The sequence below is a fragment of the Centruroides sculpturatus genome, unplaced genomic scaffold, assembly GCF_000671375.1.
Source record: "Centruroides sculpturatus isolate CEXI.00-Female unplaced genomic scaffold, Cexi_2.0 scaffold1233, whole genome shotgun sequence".
Classification (NCBI taxonomy): domain Eukaryota; kingdom Metazoa; phylum Arthropoda; class Arachnida; order Scorpiones; family Buthidae; genus Centruroides; species Centruroides sculpturatus.
Window position 1 is genome coordinate 69,554 of NW_019385603.1, and position 21,242 is coordinate 90,795.

The 21,242-nt window shown below is 29.5% G+C and overlaps 1 protein-coding gene across 1 annotated transcript in view; it reads right to left on the reverse strand.

Moving 5' to 3' along the window:
- Window positions 1–21,242, reverse strand: part of LOC111640511 (neurotactin-like) — a 31,906-nt gene that overhangs the window by 3,178 nt on the left and 7,486 nt on the right. Inside the window, exons 3-5 of the mRNA XM_023386523.1 lie at window positions 7,954–8,863; window positions 7,723–7,877; window positions 394–542 (exon numbers count right to left, since the gene is read on the reverse strand). Coding sequence (XP_023242291.1) covers window positions 394–542; window positions 7,723–7,877; window positions 7,954–8,863 — 1,214 coding nt within the window. The remainder of the gene's footprint in view (window positions 1–393; window positions 543–7,722; window positions 7,878–7,953; window positions 8,864–21,242) is intronic.

Genomic DNA, 21,242 nt, shown 5'->3' on the forward strand with positions numbered 1-21,242 from the left:
CCGTAGCCGGCTTTATAGGGTTCCATGATGAAACTCACCTATAAATAAGCAAAATACTATAACATATTAAAATACAACAAGCAAACAAAAGGAGAAGTCTCGTTATAACTTCAGCAATACGTTCCTCTGTTCACTTTGTAGTCTTTATGTGCTTACACTTTTATGTCTTAGATACCATTTCTATGTATTAGGAAAGAATCCTTGTCTTTAACTAGACCTTTAAAAATCCAAACCTTCTCTGCATCATCTATGTTCTCTTTTCCTTTAATTTCTTGCAGTATACACGCTCTCTCCCACTCTACAACGCTTCTTTCCTTTAGGCCTTCTAAGGAATTAGCAGGGGGAAGCGTCACTTTATATTTTAAATAATGCAAATAAATTATTATAATTAACCATCATGAACTATTAATGTTGGATTAGGTTCTTCATTTTCTTCAGGAAGATCTGCAACTCTTTCTTTAAGCCAAAATTTTGGGATTGCTGTAAATACTTCTTCTTCTGTCTTGTTCATCATACAACTGAGTGTCTCGCATTTGATATTCCTATAAAAATTAATGGAAATAATTAATCTAGGACGTAAATTTGATCTATTTTATACGATTTAATTTAATATATTGACTCAAAAATGTCATAGGACTGCATCTAAATATAAATAAAGAACCTGTCTTTGTTAACCTTATGCAAATTTTCTTGAAGATATCGTGAGGAATGACTAAATGAACGATGAGTAGATAAACAAGTTTTCCAAAAATAGCTATAGTTTAGGTCAGAAGAGTTTAAATATAAAATAATTTAACTGACATTTATAAAATCACCTGTTTATACAGAAAATTTTGACAGTTTTGCCACTTAAAATAATTATTTTTATATAGTTTTTCCTCGTAAATGTTGTGTAAGAACCTTCATTCTTACAAGGTTAACGTACAATAACCTGTTTATACCAGAAAACAAAGTTAATAAATTGATGCTCTTTCACAATATGAAACCTAAGTAAACTGTTATAAACTAGAATATCAATTGTTACAAATTAATTAATTATGGAAACGATTGAAAAAAGGGGTGTCAAGCCTCATAGATATTGCAATTGCTTTGGTGGGATATGGCAACGCAACACGCAACCGAACTGCCAAAGGGGATGTCTTCCGGAAAAATTTTCTATGGAAAACTGGTCCTTACTTAGATGTTAGACCCTACAATAGTATCTCAATTATTTAGAGTTTATAGAAAGAAAAAGATCCCAGTCTAGGAACGTTACTCCTGAGAAATCAAATTCTAGAAAGTTACTCTTTAAAAATTAGATTCTGTAAATACATTTGAGTTTATAATAATTCATTAAACACTACTTCAATTTCTATAATATTTCATTTTTAAGAATCAACGTCATTTTCTATTTCCTGCTCTAACATATTGTTGGTTTAGATGAGTCAGTTCCCTCCATTCCCTTCTGCATTCCAAACTTTGTTTACCTCAAATTCTTGCCAGTTTTCTTCCATTCCCTCAATATTCTTCAGTATTTTTATAGTATTTAATTATGTATTTTTGAAAGAAAGTTCTGTTTTCTCTAAATAATTGCATAATCTAATCCGTAATGGGCATCAGAGATGCCCAGAAGAGAGGCAAAAGGAACAAACTGCTATGGTTCCCATACAAAGGTATTAGGGCCCTATACAATATTGTTTTGTTTACTTGTATAATAAATTTAAAATTACTATATAAAGTCATGAGCTAATTATTTTTAGGTTGGCGGTTGCAAAATTACTCCTACTAACTATCAGTAGGAGTAGATTTTTGCAATGGTCAACCTACATCAACTGAACACTATAATAAACTATAAATAAAATGGAACGGTCTCCTACGTTACTATTATTTATTACGCATCTTGTCCACTTAATATAAATTTATTTTCTTGGAAAATCTTTTAAAGAATAACACGAACCGCTCGTTTAATGTTTCTTTAGCAATTTTTATCACGTCTTTTTGCTTATTAACAATTAAAAAAACCCGAATAATTAATTATACGAAAACAGAATATTCATAATTATTTTGAATATTTGATAAATTTAACTTTACATATCTTTATAATCACGCCTTCTTCCTGATTTATATAATTTTAACGCAAATAGAGTCGAACCTGTAAACAACGACCAATAAAATAGTGGCCTTTATTTTGTTCAAAATTTTAAAAAAAGTTCTTGAAAATTAGCCGTTTTTGGGAGTGGCTGTTATCAGAGGTTCGACGGATTCCAAGAGGAATAGTAATTAGGTTATCTTAGTTAATTCGTAATTTTTAAATTAAAATTAATCTAGGCAGTTAAAAATGAAAATAAGAATAATAAAATAAAATTCTACAAGTCATTAAAAAATACTAATTAATTTTTTAAAATTTATACAATGAAAAATAAAGAGAAAGGAATAATAATAAACTGTAGAATTTTTAAAGGAAAATAAAGTTAAAACAAAAGAGTAAAAAATTAAATTATACTGTAGTATATTTTATTTTTATTGTTTTTACTCGTTTGTTACACTTTCATTAGTTTAAATGAACAATAAACAAAAGCATTAATTGTCGAGTAAATTATTTAAAAGAGTTGTTTTATTGCATTCCTCTTAAATTTAATTATAAAGGATTATTAAATGAAGATGTGAAATGCTTTACAGTAAAAAAATTAATAATAATAATAATTTATTAAGCTGTTATCTTTATTTTTAATATCGGAATGTTTAAAAAAAGTCTAGAAAAAAGCTGGCAACATTGTTAATGGACTTTCTTAACATTCTTTGTTTTCATCCCTGATAATTGCTATCATTACCTTTAAGTCTTCAGATTTGTTCGGGAGATATTAAGAAAGCGGAGGCCATACCTCCCGAACTAAAAGTCCGATTTTCTTGAAAATTTCTATAACTATTTCTCCCTTATACCCAAACCATCCTGCAAAATTTCAACAATTTTTGACAAAAGACACAGGAGTTATTAAGCTTGAAAGTGAGTAAACAAAATCGTGCCCCCCACACACTAACATTCTTACATATCAATACATAAAAAGACCCCCCACTTTTTTGCATTTCTCGACGTTTCGAGGTCTCAGAGTCCAAAAAAGTAAAAATTTTGGCTATAGAATACTTGTTATTTTCTTTTATTTCATAAATTTAATTAATGTTAAATATGTATTATATTGTTCATATTAATCAAGAATACAGTGGATGATCGGTTAACGAACAAATCGGATAAAGAACACTTTCGCGAAAGATTTTTATGTTTGGACAACGAACACATGATCGGATAAAGAACACCCCACAGAACAAACACAAGAAGAAGCGACGTAAAATAATGAATACCGATTGGTTTTCCCTTATCTTCGGGCAACAATTCGAAACTTTTCGGAGTGCAGGAGACGTCGACGTCGACGTCGACGCTCAAGCCGGTATATACCGATCGGATAGTATTCCTCCGAACTTTGAAACTCTCCCTTGTAATTCCAGCCTTTTATTTTTCTGACAAAACAATTCTTATATGTATTCGCGAGACTGTCGGGTAGGCACTCGTTAAGTTTTGCGTCTGTTTTTCTTTTCGAAAGGTGAAAGTATAATAGCAAAGGTAGAGAGTAGGAAGATGATGTTGGGCAATATGGTATGAACAGGTCTACAGTAGACCGCAGTTCAATCTTATTTAAGAAAAATACTGTATATTCAAAAAGACTCAAACAGCTAAAGGGGTAACAAAAATCACGTCTAAGAAATAAAGAACATCGAAAAGTTCATAATGGAACCCGAAACAGATCTGACGACAGAAGAACGCCAAGAACTCTTGAATGAAGAACACCAAGAAACTCGGCAAGATATGTTTTCTTTTGAAAAAGAGGATTAATGCCGATATCTGTTATTAAAGATCCTTTGAAGAAGTGGGAGGATGTCAGAACAACGGTCTTAGAATGGCATCCAAACCAGGTTGAGGCTTGGGGATTTCTACAATTGCAATCCTATTAATTACTTACGAAAAATCCTGAAGAAGAGAGAAAAGCNGAGCTAAGAGCTTGTAATGCTGAACCAATCCCTTCTCATCACTCCTGCTCACTATTAGTTAGTTGGAAAAAGTGAAACTTAATTTTCCTAGTGCAGTGATCTTATTTGGATAGTGTAATTTCTGTTTTAATTCTTTAGCTTTTTCAGGAAACACTACAAAAAGAAAAAAAAATGTATCAACTGTGCAGGCAACACTTGATAAATATTTTGTTTGGTTTTTAAAATTTTTTATTTCATGTTTTATTTATTTATTTATTTATTGGCTACTGTAATTGTTGGTCTAAACATACACTAATCAATTTTTAATGTTATTTTCCATAATTTGTTTTAATTTTTATATGTAACTATACTGTACTCTGTCTAAAATCTTTAATTAATTAATTAATAATTCTTCAATAAACATTTCTTCATTCCCATATTTTTACTCTACTCAAGTGAATATAAATGTAGAAATAATTTCAGATATATTCTTAAAGACCTAATTCACAAATTAATTCTCTTCTCGTTGATTGTTAACTTCAATACTGTATGTGCAATTTCAATTGTATTTTTGATATATGCTGTATATTTTTGGAATCCAATTAATTGCATATATTGAAGGTTACCTATACTTTTGTTTTAAACTCAACATTTACACAAATTATAGTTTACAATCATTTGACAATTATGCAGATTCATTGTAATGCAATACGAGACTAAAGTAATTATCTATTACTCTTAGTCTCGTGAATCAAAATTTTAATATATATGCATAGTCTTTATTATTTATAAATTAGATTTTGACCAATATGAATGTGATTTCATTGAATCACATAATGTTATTACATCATTTTTAATAGTTTCTTATAAAGATTGATTATATCATATATTTAAATACTTATGTTTTCATAAGCATATTTAAATTTTACATAGTTATCCATATGATCTTAAAGCTTGTTATTGGTATCCATGAAATACAGTTATAAATTTTTTTCTGTATTAAACATAATAGTTATCAATAATTTAAGTATTTTCAAAAATAATTGTAGTAATAAAATATTAATATACTTAATATATATTATTTAGTTATACAAAGTACTCTTACTACAGTAACTTAATAAGGACATATACTATACACTGTATTAATTTTCCCTTATAAATTTAGTGTAAATATTAAAATATCTATAATAAATTTTTTTAGTAAATATTCACACAGTATTGGTATCTTATAAAGATTCATCATCTCTGTTTAAGAAAATTTTTTAAAATTTATTTTAAATTATTTTTTCAAATGTGAATTTATGTTTGATTTGAAATACAGTGGTGATCGGTTAACGAACAAATCGGATAACAAACACTTTTGCGAAAGATTTTTATGTTCGGACAATGAACACATGATCGGATAACGAACACAAGAAGAAGCGATGTAAAATAATGAATACCAATTGTCTTCCCTTGTCTTCGGGAAACAATTCAAAACTTTTCGGAGTGTGGGAGACGTCGACATCGATGCTCAAGCTGGTATATACTGATCGGGTAGTATTACTCCAAACTTTGAAACTCTCCCTTGAAATTCCAGCCTTTTATTTTTCTGACAAAACAATTTTTTTATGTATTTGCGAGACTGTCGGGTAGGCACTCGTTAAGTATTGCATCTGTTTTTATTTTCGAAAGGTGTGAGTATAATAGCAAAGTTAGAGAGTGGACAGATGTTCCATGTTTCTGGGTAGTATGGTGTGAACAGGTCTACACAGTTCAATCTTATTTAAGAAAAATACTATATAATCAAGAAGACTCAAGTGGCTAAAGGAGTAACAAAAATCACATCTGAGAAATAAAGAACATCAAAGAGTTCATAATGGAACCTGAAACGGATCTGATGACAGAAGAACGCCAAGAACTCTTGATTGAAGAACACCAGGAAACTTGGCGAGATATGTTTTCTTCTTCTGAAAAAGAGGATTAATGCTGATATCTGTTATTAAAGATCCTTTGAAGTGAGAGGATGTCAGAACAATGGTCTTAGAATGGCATTCGAACCAGGTTGAGGCTTGGGGATTTCTACAATTGCAATTCTATTAATTACTTACGAAAAATCCTGAAGAAGAGAGAAAAGCAATCGACATTAGACAGATTCTTTAACCCATTTCAAACGGAAAAAACATGACTAATAAAAATGCAAGACTGTGTATGTATGTATTTTTATTGTTACATATAAATAAACGTAGTAAGAAAATTTATATATTTTTTTATTTTTGGAAGTCTCCAGAACGAATTAATTAAATTCCCATTAAAACCTATGGTAAATCGATAATCGGTTAACGAACAAATTCTTGGAACGGATTATGTTCGTTATCCGATCACCCACTGTATACTATAACCTATACAAATTTCTTTGATATAATGTACGATGTAGAGTAAGTGAATACTTTTAATAAACTAATAATGGATCCATACAGTATATTATTAAATTGAATTTACTTTTATGTAATTACGTGTATTATATTTGTCGGATATCTGAAAATAGGGTGTGTATTATATGCCGGTGGATCCTCTTATTCGTCAGCATATACGGGAATTATTTTGTTTTGAATGGTTAAAAGTATGGAGAATCGTAATTATAGATATTGTTTCGGCTGTGTAACGTCGATAATTGCTTTTCTTCATACTCAAGTCTCCTTATTATGACAAGAATCGATAAATGCTTTGATGTAAATGGACAGCACTTTGAAAAATTGTCCTAATTTTTGTTTCTTGATTTTAAATATTGTACATTGGCATATTATTATATGCTGTTAATAAAATCGTTATGTTAAAACGTCTAACTGCTCTATTACTTATTCTGCATACATTTATTAAAGCTAAACACAACAAATTAGTCCACACTGGAAGGGGGGAGGAGGAGGTTATGACGGATCAGACAAGGAGGAGGGGGAGATAAAACTTCAATGGACGTCCGTTTTATTTCATTAAAGTTTTTATACAGTTTATGCATTTTATTATTCAAAAATGATAAAGATTCTGAGGGGATTAAGTTTTGTTGGATATCCAAAGAGAGGGGGAGGGGGTTATGGAAACATGGACAAACTGGTGGGAGGGGGGAGTAAAAATTTCAAAAAAAAAAATTGCAGATGTAATTTATGGACAGCCTCTTATACCATTAAGGGTATAACCGTAGCCGGCTTTATAGGGTTCCATGATGAAACTCACCTATAAATAAGCAAAATACTATAACATATTAAAATACAACAAGCAAACAAAAGGAGAAGTCTCGTTATAACTTCAGCAATACGTTCCTCTGTTCACTTTGTAGTCTTTATGTGCTTACACTTTTATGTCTTAGATACCATTTCTATGTATTAGGAAAGAATCCTTGTCTTTAACTAGACCTTTAAAAATCCAAACCTTCTCTGCATCATCTATGTTCTCTTTTCCTTTAATTTCTTGCAGTATACACGCTCTCTCCCACTCTACAACGCTTCTTTCCTTTAGGCCTTCTAAGGAATTAGCAGGGGGAAGCGTCACTTTATATTTTAAATACTGAACAATAAATTAACACGGATTCAAAGCTAAAAGTTATTTTTTAAAATATTAATTATTTAATCAATATTTATGTAAGAACAGAGAAGAGCTTGTAAAAGGAAAATTATTAAAGTCGTAATAAATAAATTTAAATAATATATTTGAGAATTGTGAAGATTTGTATAAACAAAGAAAACTTACTTTAAAAATTCAGAATTTTCTTCATTTGTTTGATTTAACGTCTTGTTTGTAAATTTGGCAGGGAAGCCAGTTAGCCACACACGATGAAACAGACCATGACTCTTTCTCGATGACAAAAGTGCTATTGCAGCTGAATTATGAGCAAAAATTGTCACCTAAAATACACAAAAAAAATAATAAATTTAATTTTTAATAATTTACATTGAATATTTCACAGGATTTCCTATTCACCTTTTCAGGATTTCCACCAAACGCATCGATATTTCTTTGAACCCATTTAAGAGCAGCTAATTGATCGTGCAAACCGTAATTACCGGATATGGGCGATCTTTCTTGTGCAGACAGCAAATCGAGTGTTAAGAAACCAAATATATTGGTTCTATAATTTAAAATTACAAAAACAACATCCTTTTCTTTTGCCAGTCTCGGATGTGGCCTCCAATCTATATCCTCTTCTGTGTAACCTAGCAATGAACTCCCAGGAATATATACAACAACGGGTTTCTGTTTGGCTCTCGATGGTTCCGGTGTAATTACATCTAAATAAAGGCAATCTTCGCTAAAATTAAGTTCACGGCCCTTTATTGGGGCTTGATAACATAAATTTTCTGGATACATGGCGTTGTAAGTATCGGACCAACAATCTCTTATATCTGATACCATTTCTGATGGCTTCCAACGTAAATCTCCAACTGGTGGTAAAGCGTAGGGTATACCTCTGAAAACATAAACACCGTGTTCAATGACTCCCTGTACAGCTCCACAGTCCACGTGAGTGACGGGTGCTAGCCTGACTTCCGGTTCGGAACTGGATTTATTTCCTAAAATGCTAGCCAGGGTTATGGCCACTATTACAAATAACACGAAAATACTCCCGAAAATAACTTGTCTTCGTACTGCTCGTGACTGATCAGTTGTTTTTCTGTCTTTGTTGTCATCTTCTGGTGCTCCCTCTTGATCATCCGTAACAGTAAGTGTGACGTCAGTTCCACTTCTGTTCTTCTTCATTTCATCTTCGTCTTTGTTATTTGATGAATTCTGTATTTCATTTTCTTTGGTGTGAACCAGAAGCTCGGTACCTGCTTCCGTATCTTGAAGATCGGCTTCTTGAATTTTCAACTTTTTTCCGCGTTTAAATAATCTGTAAAAGTAAAATTTTAATTATTATTTTAGAAAATTTTACACTAAATTTACAAACAAATTTCACATTTTATAGATCTTATACATTACATAAATTTGCATTTATTATAGCACTTATGGGTAAATTGTGAATGCCAATGCTCAAAGATTAATGTGGTTATACTGTATTTAATTATAATGTCAAGTAAAATAAATTATAATAATGGCGAATAGAATACTGGAGAAGAAATTTTAACCATTAATCTCTCCTTCAGAGATTTTTATCTGAGAACATTTGTCTTCATTTAAACATCAGAATTCTTCTAATGATATAAGTTAATTAAAAATTAATGATATAAATGTCACACACATTCATTCAAACTGAATTAAATCGTTTAAATTCTAACTTTATTAGAAGTTCTTTGCTGCTATGAATCGATCTGGATTTTTATGTTTACTTGAATACAGACGGAAACTCCGTTTTCCCTTAACCATCCTCCAATCAATCTAAGTTACCCCAAGTCACGTATCCATAATATCGAATTGAAAAGGGAAATGTAACCCACACTGAAAACCACGCCAAACTAAAAACGATCCATTCCAATTTGGTCACGGGCTCGCGCTTCACCAGCGAGCTGGCCACCTGGAGTTTCCCGGATTTTCTTTACGTGACTAACACCTAAATAAGAGTCAGTTTCCCATAGAAAATCCATCCGGGAGGCATACCCCTTGGCAGATCGCCCTTGTGTTGCAGATAGTTCTTGTGCTGTGTGATTGGTTGGTTATTCGATCGAACACCCAACTAATGCTCGTAATAACTATAAGTTATGCTCATAACATTACATTTTCTTAAACTATGCTCATTATACAGTACAATATGCATAATACTAACATTGAATATTGTGTTTATAAAAGAATGCGTGGCCGGCGCACGGTAAGATGCGATCATGACTCCGGGTTCGAACACCGTTCAAACAGCATACTTTATTATGGGTAGCCATAATCAAGGTATCGTCTCCCATTTTTCAATCATTTTAATAGACCTCGTAGCGGATAAACCCACGATAATGGATGCAATGTGTCCTGCCGTATGGCTTATAGTATAATATATTGGTGTAATATATTATAGACTATAATATATAGTAATTATATTCTAAATAAAATATATTTTGAATGCCTTTCTAATTTAGGAAAAGAAATCTGTTATATGTTAGATGGCGAAGTTTGATGATGGCATTCCTGACAGGGCAAATAGACTAAAATAGAACTGTGAGGGGAGACAGTTAATAATAATAAAGTAGTTTTGGATTTGGCTTTTTTTTTTACTCTAAAACTTTGGAATTGTGTAGAAAAATACTAATCGATCCTGTAAATTTGAATTTATAAAATAATTTCTATGCTTCATTATGGATATTTGAAGCATTTTTCGAATTGATTTCTGCATTTTGTACTATTATTAAGATTTAAAAAATTGGGATTTTTTAAAGAAAATATCTTGTCACATTTAACTTTATAAATTTCTAATTTCTCTTTTATTGATTACTAAGAACAGTTTTTTTTTTTTTAATTAAACCTTTCTTATATTTTGAGGAGGATAACGTGTCGTAGCATTAAATATAATAAGAAGAATAAAGAATGTAGAATTAATTTCTTATGCAGAACACAATTATATAATAAATGAAATTCTATAGTTTTGTATTTCCTTTATTTCTTGGATTTGGTTTGGTTTTTTCTTTACGGCAACGCGACACTGCCAACGGGAGATGCCTCCCGGGAGGACTTTCTACTGGAAAATGACCCCTATTTAGTTGTTACTAACGTGAGGAAAACCCGGAAAAGACAACATGGCCGACCGGTTGGCCAGGCGCAAACCCATGACCAACTACCAGTGTTCATTGCTTTTATCCACTGGACCATTAGTGGGCAATCTTCTTCTTGGAATAAAGAATTTCAAGTTTACAACTCAAATTTTTAATTGTAATCTACTTTTATCTATTATTTCATTGGATATATAATTCACAATTAAGAAACCTTAACCAAACTTTTGTATTTAAGATTCTAATTTGCTTTAACATTGGCCTGTGGACCTATGGGTGTTGCTTTCCCGTCTTGTGGGCATTAAGAACGCCTTTTAAACATACTCATCAGATCAACAATATGAGTAGCCGGATGGTGAGGGACATGGCCCGACTTTTCATTGACAATCCCCCGAAGAATTTTTAGGGTTGTTCGACTCTCGGGTTCGATTCCGGTTCCCCAGGGCAGTTTACTCGATCTTTATGCAAATTTCATCCATCCAAAGATGTTATTTAGCATCATTACGTGCAGATTCAGATAGAGTCAGCAAGTCCAAGTAGCCCTATCTATCTGATTTTGTATATAATGATATACTCAGGTGGACCAGCAAGATCAAATGATCCTGATGGTCCCTCTACTTGGGACATCAAAATTTAGTTTTTTATATCAAAAATATAATTCTAAGACCTCTTTTTTATACAAATAATGATAAATGATTATGAAAAGTGAAATAATTCTGAAAGGAATGGCACAATTTCTTAGTTTCTCACGTGATTATCACTTATCCAAAAGGTGTCATTTCCTGTTTACTTCAATAATTTGAATAAAAATGTCATTTCCTGTTAACCTTAATAATTTGAATAAAAATTAAATGAAAACGGTGAAACTAAATGCAAATTATGGCGTGGTCAGAGTTTGTTGGGTTCAAGGTAATCACTTTAAACTCTTCTTTGCATTTAGACCCTATCATAATTAATATAAGTTATATGTTACTTAATAACGCATTTTAAGTTCGTTTTGAGTTGTATGATCGATAAAGATGCATTTATTTTGTCAGAATTGTGTACGCGTTAACGTAAGTTTGACGTCATTCCTATACTTCTGTAATGGGGTGGTTTAAAATTACGTCAAAGTAAGGTAGTAAATATACACCATTCTAATAAAAAGAACGGTGTATAATTACTACCTTAATTTGATCTTAATTTTAAAATATATATGGAAATATTTATTATCTTAACTACTTATAAATTAAGTATTCCATAGATTTATTTCATTAAAGAAAACTTTAAACAATAATGAACACTTCTAAACAGCGGCCATTTTTTCAGGAAATTTTGTTTTTGAACAAAAACGCAAACAGAATCTCTATACAGCGGTTTTTTTAATGCTCCCGTCAGTGTCAGTTGTTCAGAAATTTGACTGTAGTTTTACATTTTAATTATTTCTCTAAAAACGTATTTCAAAAGTTGTAATAAGGATTTCCTCCTCGTCCATAGTTTACCTCACTTCTTCGGCGGTTTCTTTGACCAAATTAGAATTTTTTTAAATTAATTTTTATTTTTATATATATTTCTGTGCTGTTTTATACAAGATATAACAATGTTATAAATTCTAATATATTTTTTACTAGTAGATATGTCGGGGCGAAAAGTAATAAGGACAGGCATTAAAATTAGTTAGGACATTAAAAGTTTGGTTATTTTAGCCTACCATTGTTACGATTATCACGAAGTGTCAAGAGGAGGAGTGAGGTAAACAGGTTCATGGTAGCCTACATTTCCCGCAGGGTCCTAGAGAGTAACTGTGAAAAATTTAGTGCAGATTGGTTAAAGAGTTTAGGAGTTGAGAGGGGGATGAAATCAGAAGTGGCCAGGTGTTATGTTTGCTTATGTTTTCTGCAGAATTCTGTTCTAGAGAGTAACTCGAAAAATTTTGGTGCGAACAATCAAAGAATCGGTTAATAAGAGGGATGAAATCAGGAGAGGAGTGGGATGTTCAAGTGTCATGGTAGTCTATATTTCCCGCAGAGTTTTAGAGAATAACTCGGTCCAGATCGGTAAAAGACATTTTATTATATATATATATAATAAAATACAGGAAAAAATTTACAAACTTCATACCATTTAACTGAATTTTTTTTTATTTTTGCAATTTAAATTAACTTGCGATCTTTATCCATAATAATTTAGTTTTAATGAGATGTTTATCATAAAATGATTGAATTAATGCTGTACATAATAATTATTTATAAGGAAATAAAAAAAATTACTTGATTAATCTTTCATGATACTTAGCATCTTTGATGATATCTTTTAAAAGCTGAGTCAAATAATGGAAGAATAATTAAGGATTCATTTATTCTCTTAATATGATAACCTATTTTATTGCTTAAGAAGTGCCTGTTTATCAATTTATCTCATCAACAATCTCCATTCTATAACTTATATTGGATAAATTATTTAAACGGCTCTTATCTTAGACTCATGATTTCTGTAAGCGTAATTATTCGGTTATCTCGAGATATATTCTTCGAATATATAAGATATATTAAGATTTCTAGATATAATATTGTCAGTTAAATCTAATTTGTTGAATCCTTATTGTTTTTTTGGGCATCACTTAACAATAGGCATCAACAGTAGAGCAAAATCGACACGTTGAATTCCTGTGTTACCGTTTGTTAGTTCAGCAGTAATATAAATTTCTTACCGAATATTCACTATAATATATTTTTAGAAAATAATTTAATAAACTAACTTTTTAAAAACTTATTACAGGTATGGCCATAGGCAATTTAGGGCCTGATATTATCAGCAGCTTCAAATACACACACTTTATTGGTTATTAAGAATCAAATATAGCCTATAAGATTTATGAATTAAAAATTTACAATATTTTGCTTCAATATACATCACAATTGATTTAAATAAGACAGATAAAAAGAAAAATGGTAGAAATTTCACTTTAATTGCACGAAATTTTTCGAAATTCCTTAATCTTTTCTGACTTTGCAAAGGGAAAAGTTTGATATATAACTCAATAAAATTAATTTATGTTAGATTAATTTTGTAAATAATTAGGAGTTTAATAGAGATAATACAATAATACATTTAGAATAAATTTTTTCGCTGAAAATCCAATTTAAAATTTAAATTAACACTGTATAAAGTGAATTAATTTGTTGATCTTTTCAAAAGATTTTCCAGATAAATATATATTGCAACGTGCTTATAATTATTATGACATAAAATATTCGTTTCTACAAAAATATTCTAGAATATTCAAGATATTTATTTATAGAAAATTACTTTATCTACATATGAACGGCATTAAACATTTAAAAATCATTACGAGTACTTAAAAATTTGAATTTAAATCATGGCGTTACGTCAAAATTCAATATAGGAAATCATATATATTCATATAAAATTATAATTTAAAATATTATTCAGCTTGTTATTTCGCTAAAATTATAAATACAGTATATGAAAGTAACCTTCAGCTTTTATTACAATCCTTTTGAAAATTTTTCTAGAATCGCTCTTGGATCACGATCGATTTGTATCGATATGTATTGATCTAAGTACAGATCGATATATATAGTTCAATATCCCTACTTATCTTCTATTTTCCGGCTGTTTGTCTGGCCGTTTTCTCTTAAAATCAAATAGTATGACGAGGTGGAAATAATTGCTCGTGATGAAACAATTCGTAGAAGTCGAAACAATGATTCGTACGGAAAAAAACTGTGTTGTAGTAAAGAAAAGTTCAAACAGATAATCGGGACCTCCTGCCTTTAGTCTTTCTATATCTGGTCTCGAGTTTCATCTATCTAACTTCAATCTCGAGATTAAGGAAGGACAGACAGAAAGGCGGTCTGAAATTTAAAAATTGCAACACAATTAGCTTGAATTAATGAAAAATTCAAAGCTAAATCATCGCAATTTTATTTTTATATAACTAAATATAATAATTTTTAAGTTTAATTTTAATAATATTCCTTACAAGAACTTTAAAGACGTTACTTTAAAGAAAAATCAATTCTTTGTCTTGAAAGACCTTGATGAACGAATTGCAACGATAATTGTTTTAATTTAAAATAATTAATTAAGCTTTATTAAAGTACTTTTTTACGAAAATTAAATAGAATTCTCGTTAATAGATCATTAAAATAATTAATTACCATATCAAATGCCATTATTAATTCATACGTGTCAACCTACTCTTAAAGTATGTCAAAACCTCTCTTTATTTGGAACAAATTTACAAACAATACATTCTCGATTCTCTTATCAAAATATCTAAGAAGAAAAAAAGCATGAAAAGAACTGATTTCGAGTAAAATTATAATTATTTTTAGGTAAAACTTAAATATTTGTTTTAAATCCAGTTGATGTTGAAATGCTCCATGGTCTAATTTTTGTATGTAGCATTAATACAACATTTTTTCAATTCAAATGATTGAGATTTAATATATTTTTTTTTATTAAAAAATAACAATTTATAATCATTTTTAATCTAAGAAATATTGTTTTGAAATTTGTGATAGAATCCCTATCACAGGGAGGTCAGCAAATTATCTCGTGCCTTAAAACCATTCGTTAACCAATGAATTTCTTGCGTATTAAGAAAAATTTCTTGTGTTTTTTGGCCAAATTTTATTATTTAAAAGTATAATACAACTCTTAACTCTACGTTATAGCTTTTAATATACTGGAGGACCAAACAAGTGGGCAAAGTCTCTCTCGACCTCAGAGAGTCCTTGGTTATACATGAATATTCAATATGAGTTAATTCTATTATCTACAGAGGTGCTTCAATAATTAATTCTCGTGTTTAAATGTACAAAACTTCTTTTATAAGACCTCGTTTAGCTTAAATTGGCATTTTTAAAGATGATGATTCGTTATTGAATGCCAGTTTATTGTTTTCAATACATTGAAGAACCTCAAGAAGCTGAACAGCTTGTCCACTTCTGATAGACTCTGGTTAAAGAGAAATACAATATAGAGAGAGATCTCTGTGTATATTTAATTAAACTAACACTTATTATATATACATAGAATATTCTGTTTAAATCAGGGCATCTCAAGAGTCGAGAAAGACCCATCTACTCAGTCTGGAGGATCTTCAATACATCAAAAAAAAGGAAATGGCATTTGAAACCATTGTATATTTTTTAACTAAGAAAATACAAGAATTATAACGGAATGAACTCCTAACAAATAGTTTTGAAGTCCTTCCAACTGTGAAGACTTCCAACAGTCATAATGGTTTCCCTGTACGATCTTTCTTGTCGCAACTTCAATTTTCGCATATTTTAATAATTCCAATTTACGTTTCTGATGTTTTATTTTCAAATTGAATAATAAAAATAATTTATTTTTGAAATTTTCTAGTTTTAGAGACGAGAAATTTGAAAATTAAACGTATAAAAAAGAAGAAAAATCAATCTTTTCCATAGTCTGATGCGAAAATCTCATCGATTTACTGCTTAAAGAAGAAAAAAAATTGTGAATGTTAACCTTGAGTCAACACCTGCAAAATTTTGTATAGAATATAACGAAATCATTACAATGCAGGAATGTTTTAAAAAACGCGTGACTAAATATTATAGATCTTAATAAATGTATATCGAATATTCTGAAAATATTCATAAAAAATGCTTCTGTAATTTTATATAATTATAGAAAAATCCACTTTCATATAATTTAATTCTATAGAAAAATAGTAACAAAACTTAATTTCTATATTGAAAATTATATAGGAATTTTCAGGGTAAAAATTAGAAAAATTCTTAAAAATTTTCTTAATTATTTTATGAATGTAGATCTATAATACTAATTGTTCTTTGAAGAAAAAAAAAAATCATTATTTTATCCAGGATAATGTTCTTTAAAGGAGTAGAAAGATTAAAATATAATGAAGTATGGTTATCAATTGAAGTTTTTCATTATAAAATGGAAATTAAAGTGAATATTCTAATTAATAAAATATTAACAGAAGAGGTAGAAAGACGGAGTGAAGAAGGAGACAAAAGATCAAATTTTCTAGATTTTTAAACTTTTTAAAGCAATAATTAATTAATTTTAAAAATTATTCATTTGAATTCTGTTTTAATTCAAGATTGTGAACATTCTAATTATTAATAGCAAAGTACATTATCAAATTTTAGGAAGAAAATACATTAATTTGATAACATTTATTATCTATACTTATAAGAAATTAACATTTAAAATGAATTTTTGATATATAATACTATTAAAATGACAAATAATTGCTGTAAGTAGCAAAAAATATTTGTTTTATCACTTCAATAATAATTACAAGAGTTATTTAAATCCTGCTTAAATTAATTGGGTGTAAAATTGCCATTAACCTTTCCTTTTTTCTGTTCATGACCTGTTCATAAATGGTAAATACTTTAATGAAGTTGTATTGATTTTTTAGAATTGTCTAATTTGCTTTTAATTATTACTGTTATTTATTTTTGAAAATGAATCTTTAGGCATCAAATGTTTATAATAATGAATAATATGACTAAAATTTAAATAACAGAATTAATTAACCAGATGTTAATTCTGTTAACAAGCTAGAATTACTATGAATTAAACTCTGGAGCCCTTTAAATGATTTGCTATCAATTCTTTTTAAAGAAATATCTCTCACTTATCAAAATTAAGCCAATTTTTTTAGTTTTTTTGGATCATTTTGAATTATTTTTATTGACAGATGTCCTTACAGAAACATTATATAAATTAAAATACTAAAATAATTCAATATTATCACTTCACTGAAATATTTCAGATTCTATAATTCTTTAGACAATTAATTTCTGAATTCTAAACAAACTTTGTAGTTTAAAATAGCATTTAAAGCATGCAATATAATGTTTTAAAATTTGCTATATTAATTAATTTTTTTTTAAACTATTAAGAATTAGCACATTAAACGTATATTAGTAGTAGCTAATATGAACAATTATGTTACTTTATTATTAAGAAAACATATACATATATATGTTTTCTTAATAATAAAGTAACATAAATGCTCATATTAACTACTACTAATGTAAAGTAACATATATATATATAATTATTTGTAAGGTAACTTTTATTATGTTACTTGAAACTGTAGTAACATGAGAACAAATGTTCTAACCACATCCAGGAGAGATTTTAGTGCAGAGTGACTCTTTCTGATTTTATTGATCTGTAGTTTGTTTTTACAGAAATTTTATAATGTTTCATAATAAATATCACTAATATTTTTTATTATGAAAATACAGTTTATGCATAAATAAAAGGAAGAATTTGATAAATAATATAATTTTCTACAGGTCAAACAATTGCAGTTTTCATATAAAGCTTTATTTTATATTAAAATTATTTGTTTAAATATTATCTATCCATTGTTTTAACTGTTTTAAATTTATATACAATACAATGTTATCATAAAAATAATTTTTTAAAAACTTGTACAAATAATAGGCATTGAAATCAAACAAAACTGCTTGAGGCAAAATAAGATGTGAATGGATAGAATCAATCTAATTGTAAATCTAACTGTATATAAAGATCTATATTATAATGGAAATTATAAATTTTAAAGGATAAAATCATTATAAAAATAGTATTAACGGATGATAAGCTTTATAACAATAATACTTTAGCATTTGGCTTGTCTAGTTACTAGTTGGAAGCTATTAAAAATTATGAACAAATTTTAAAAATTAATTAATTATAATAATATTTTTCAAAAATAATAATATCATTGAGTTACATGAAGCAAAACCTTATCTATAGCCTAGCTATATAGGGTTGAACTTAAACTTGTGACCCTAAATTATAACATAACAAACCCTTATTCTCCACTAAATATTGATACATATAAAAACATGAGGTCTTAGCTGCAACTTTTTTAATTTATGTCCAAATCCGCCCAGGCTACATTTTACATTAAATTATTTCAATATAACCGATGATGATAAAACAGAATTAGATTGTTGTTAGCAACCATAATTGCATTACAGTAAAACCTGTCCAAGACGGAAACCTGCCTAAACGGGAAAAATTCTTCGGAACGGAGCGATTTTCTGTTTAAGAAAAAACCGTTCAAAACGGAAACCTGCCAAACAGGAAAGAACAGTGGCGTACCGTGGGTGTCAGCCGTCCGGGGCGGAGGAAAATTTCGGCCCCCTTATTTAGGTATTTCAATTTAAAAGACCAAAATTCAGTTTTGTCACAGAACAAGCAATGAAAAATTCGGTGGTAGTGCAGCGACCTGTTTAAAATAGTTCTATTGGATATTAGTGGTGTATATGAACGCGAATGAATCGTACAAGCAAAAAAAAAAGTTAACAGGTTTTACAGGAACTCCTCGGATGAAAAAGTTACTAGTTCACCTGGCGAGCCGATTCCTGGACTGTTCGGACGATAGCACTATCGTAGGCGCGATGCAAGTATAGATTAGGATGTTTCAAATTTTTACAAGATATTATTGTTATTTATTGTAAAATTTTGCCGCCCCCACTACGGTACGCCACTGGGAAAGAATATTCGGTACCATGATATTCCGCTTTACGAAGGTTTTATTGTATGTAGTTAATGCTGAAGCAAATATCCATGGCAATTAGCTTGATATCATTAATCTTCAATAAACAATACAGTAAATTTAAATAGATTGTAGTAATTTAGTAGCGTTTTTTCTTTGAAATTTTGATTTTGAAACGATTAACAGCTTAGTATAATATTTATCTATTTATCACACGATATATGTAGAGGCCTACGAGGAGAATATGTCCATATTGATGAAGGATTGTCACGGGATCAACTACACCAACGACAATTGATCTCGTGAGAGATCCTCATAAACACAAGTATGTTTCCTAGTGAAATCGGAAAGGTTTACGCAATAGAATCATAACTGATGAGGTAAAAACATTCTTCAAATATCCTCCGTTTTAAATTGCATTCATTCTTATTACAATTTGCAGAAAATATTTAAAATTCAATTAATAATTAGGCCGATAGCAATTAACATTAATGAAATGGTTATATGTATAGTATATATATGTAAAATCTGCCGTAAACAGAACTCGAACGAAAAGGAAACCTGCCTAAAACGGAAAAAATTTTTCAGAATCGAGAGATTTTTTGGGTTATAAAAAAAACTGTTCAAAACGAAAACCTATGTAAACGGCCGAGTGATAAAAAAGAACCTGTTTAAAATGGAAACCTTGCCAAACCGGAAAAAATTAGTAGCGTGCGATTCCGGTTTGTACAGGTTTTACTGTATCTTGTTTATCTAGACATTGTTTGAAATTTTTATCTCAGTGTACTGTACTTGATAGATCGTAACCCCGTTTCAACGTCCTCTGAAAGTCGTGAGATTACTCTTAATTTAGGATTTATTGGATGGTAAATACTGTAATAAATTCAAATTTATTACCAAGTTTTCTTAAAGAATTGCATACACTTGAAAGTTTACAAATATTTATTTAATTTATCAAAATATCAGTCAAACCTCCAATAACGATCACCTGTAAACAGCGGCCACGTTTTCGGGAACGTTTTTGTGAAATGCACAGAAATAACCTCCAAACAACGGCCATTTTTATGTTTCCATTTTAGCGGCAGTTGTTCAGAGGTTTGACCGTGTATGAAATTGAATTGTATTCACAATCACGGTTCTTACAATATGAATAATTGCAATTAATCAAATATCAGGAAATAATCGATAATAAATTACTTCATTTTTCTAATTTCATGACGATTCACTAATTTCGTAGCTTCTAGTGCGTTTTATAATAATACAGTAAAACCTGTTCAAAAAGAAACCGAAATAAAACGGAAACCTGCCTAAACGGAACAATTTTTCGGGACGGAGCGATTTTGTGTTTAAAAAAACCTGTTTAAAACGAAACACTGCTAAACCGGAAAAGATATGCGATACCTCGTGATTCCGGCTTATACAGGTTTTATTGTATAAAATGGTTACAAGTTTAATTTAACGTAATATCAGAAATTTTGAGTTACAAAAATATGTTTCATTTTCTTTTTCCAATTAAAAAAAATTCCTATCTAAATATAAACATACACCTTAAAACCTGTGTAAACCGGAATCGCACAGTAACGTATATTTTTTCAGGTTTGGCAGGTTTACGTTTTGAGCAGGGTTTATTTTAATATAAAAAGTCACTCCATTCCGAAGAATTATTCTCGTTTAGGCAGGTTTCCGCTTTGGACAGGTTTTACTGTATATATTTTTGGTGTATTTATGTTGAAAGTATACCCTTATGAGATCATTCTTCAATGAGATATGGGCCTTACCATTAACAAAAGGTTCTCCGCTCTACTCTAAACTCTAAATTTATTCTGAGAATAATCAGAATTTATTCTATAATTTTCTACATTTCTATAATAATATTTCAGTGTATAAAACGTCTTCTATAAAATTTCTTTTATAATATAATATTTCTTATACAATAGTTCATAAGTAATTTAATAATTTCAATATTATATTATACAGTAAGACCTGTGTAAGCCGGACTTGAAAACCGAATATTTTTTCCGGTTTAGCAGATTTTCTTTTTGAACAAGTTT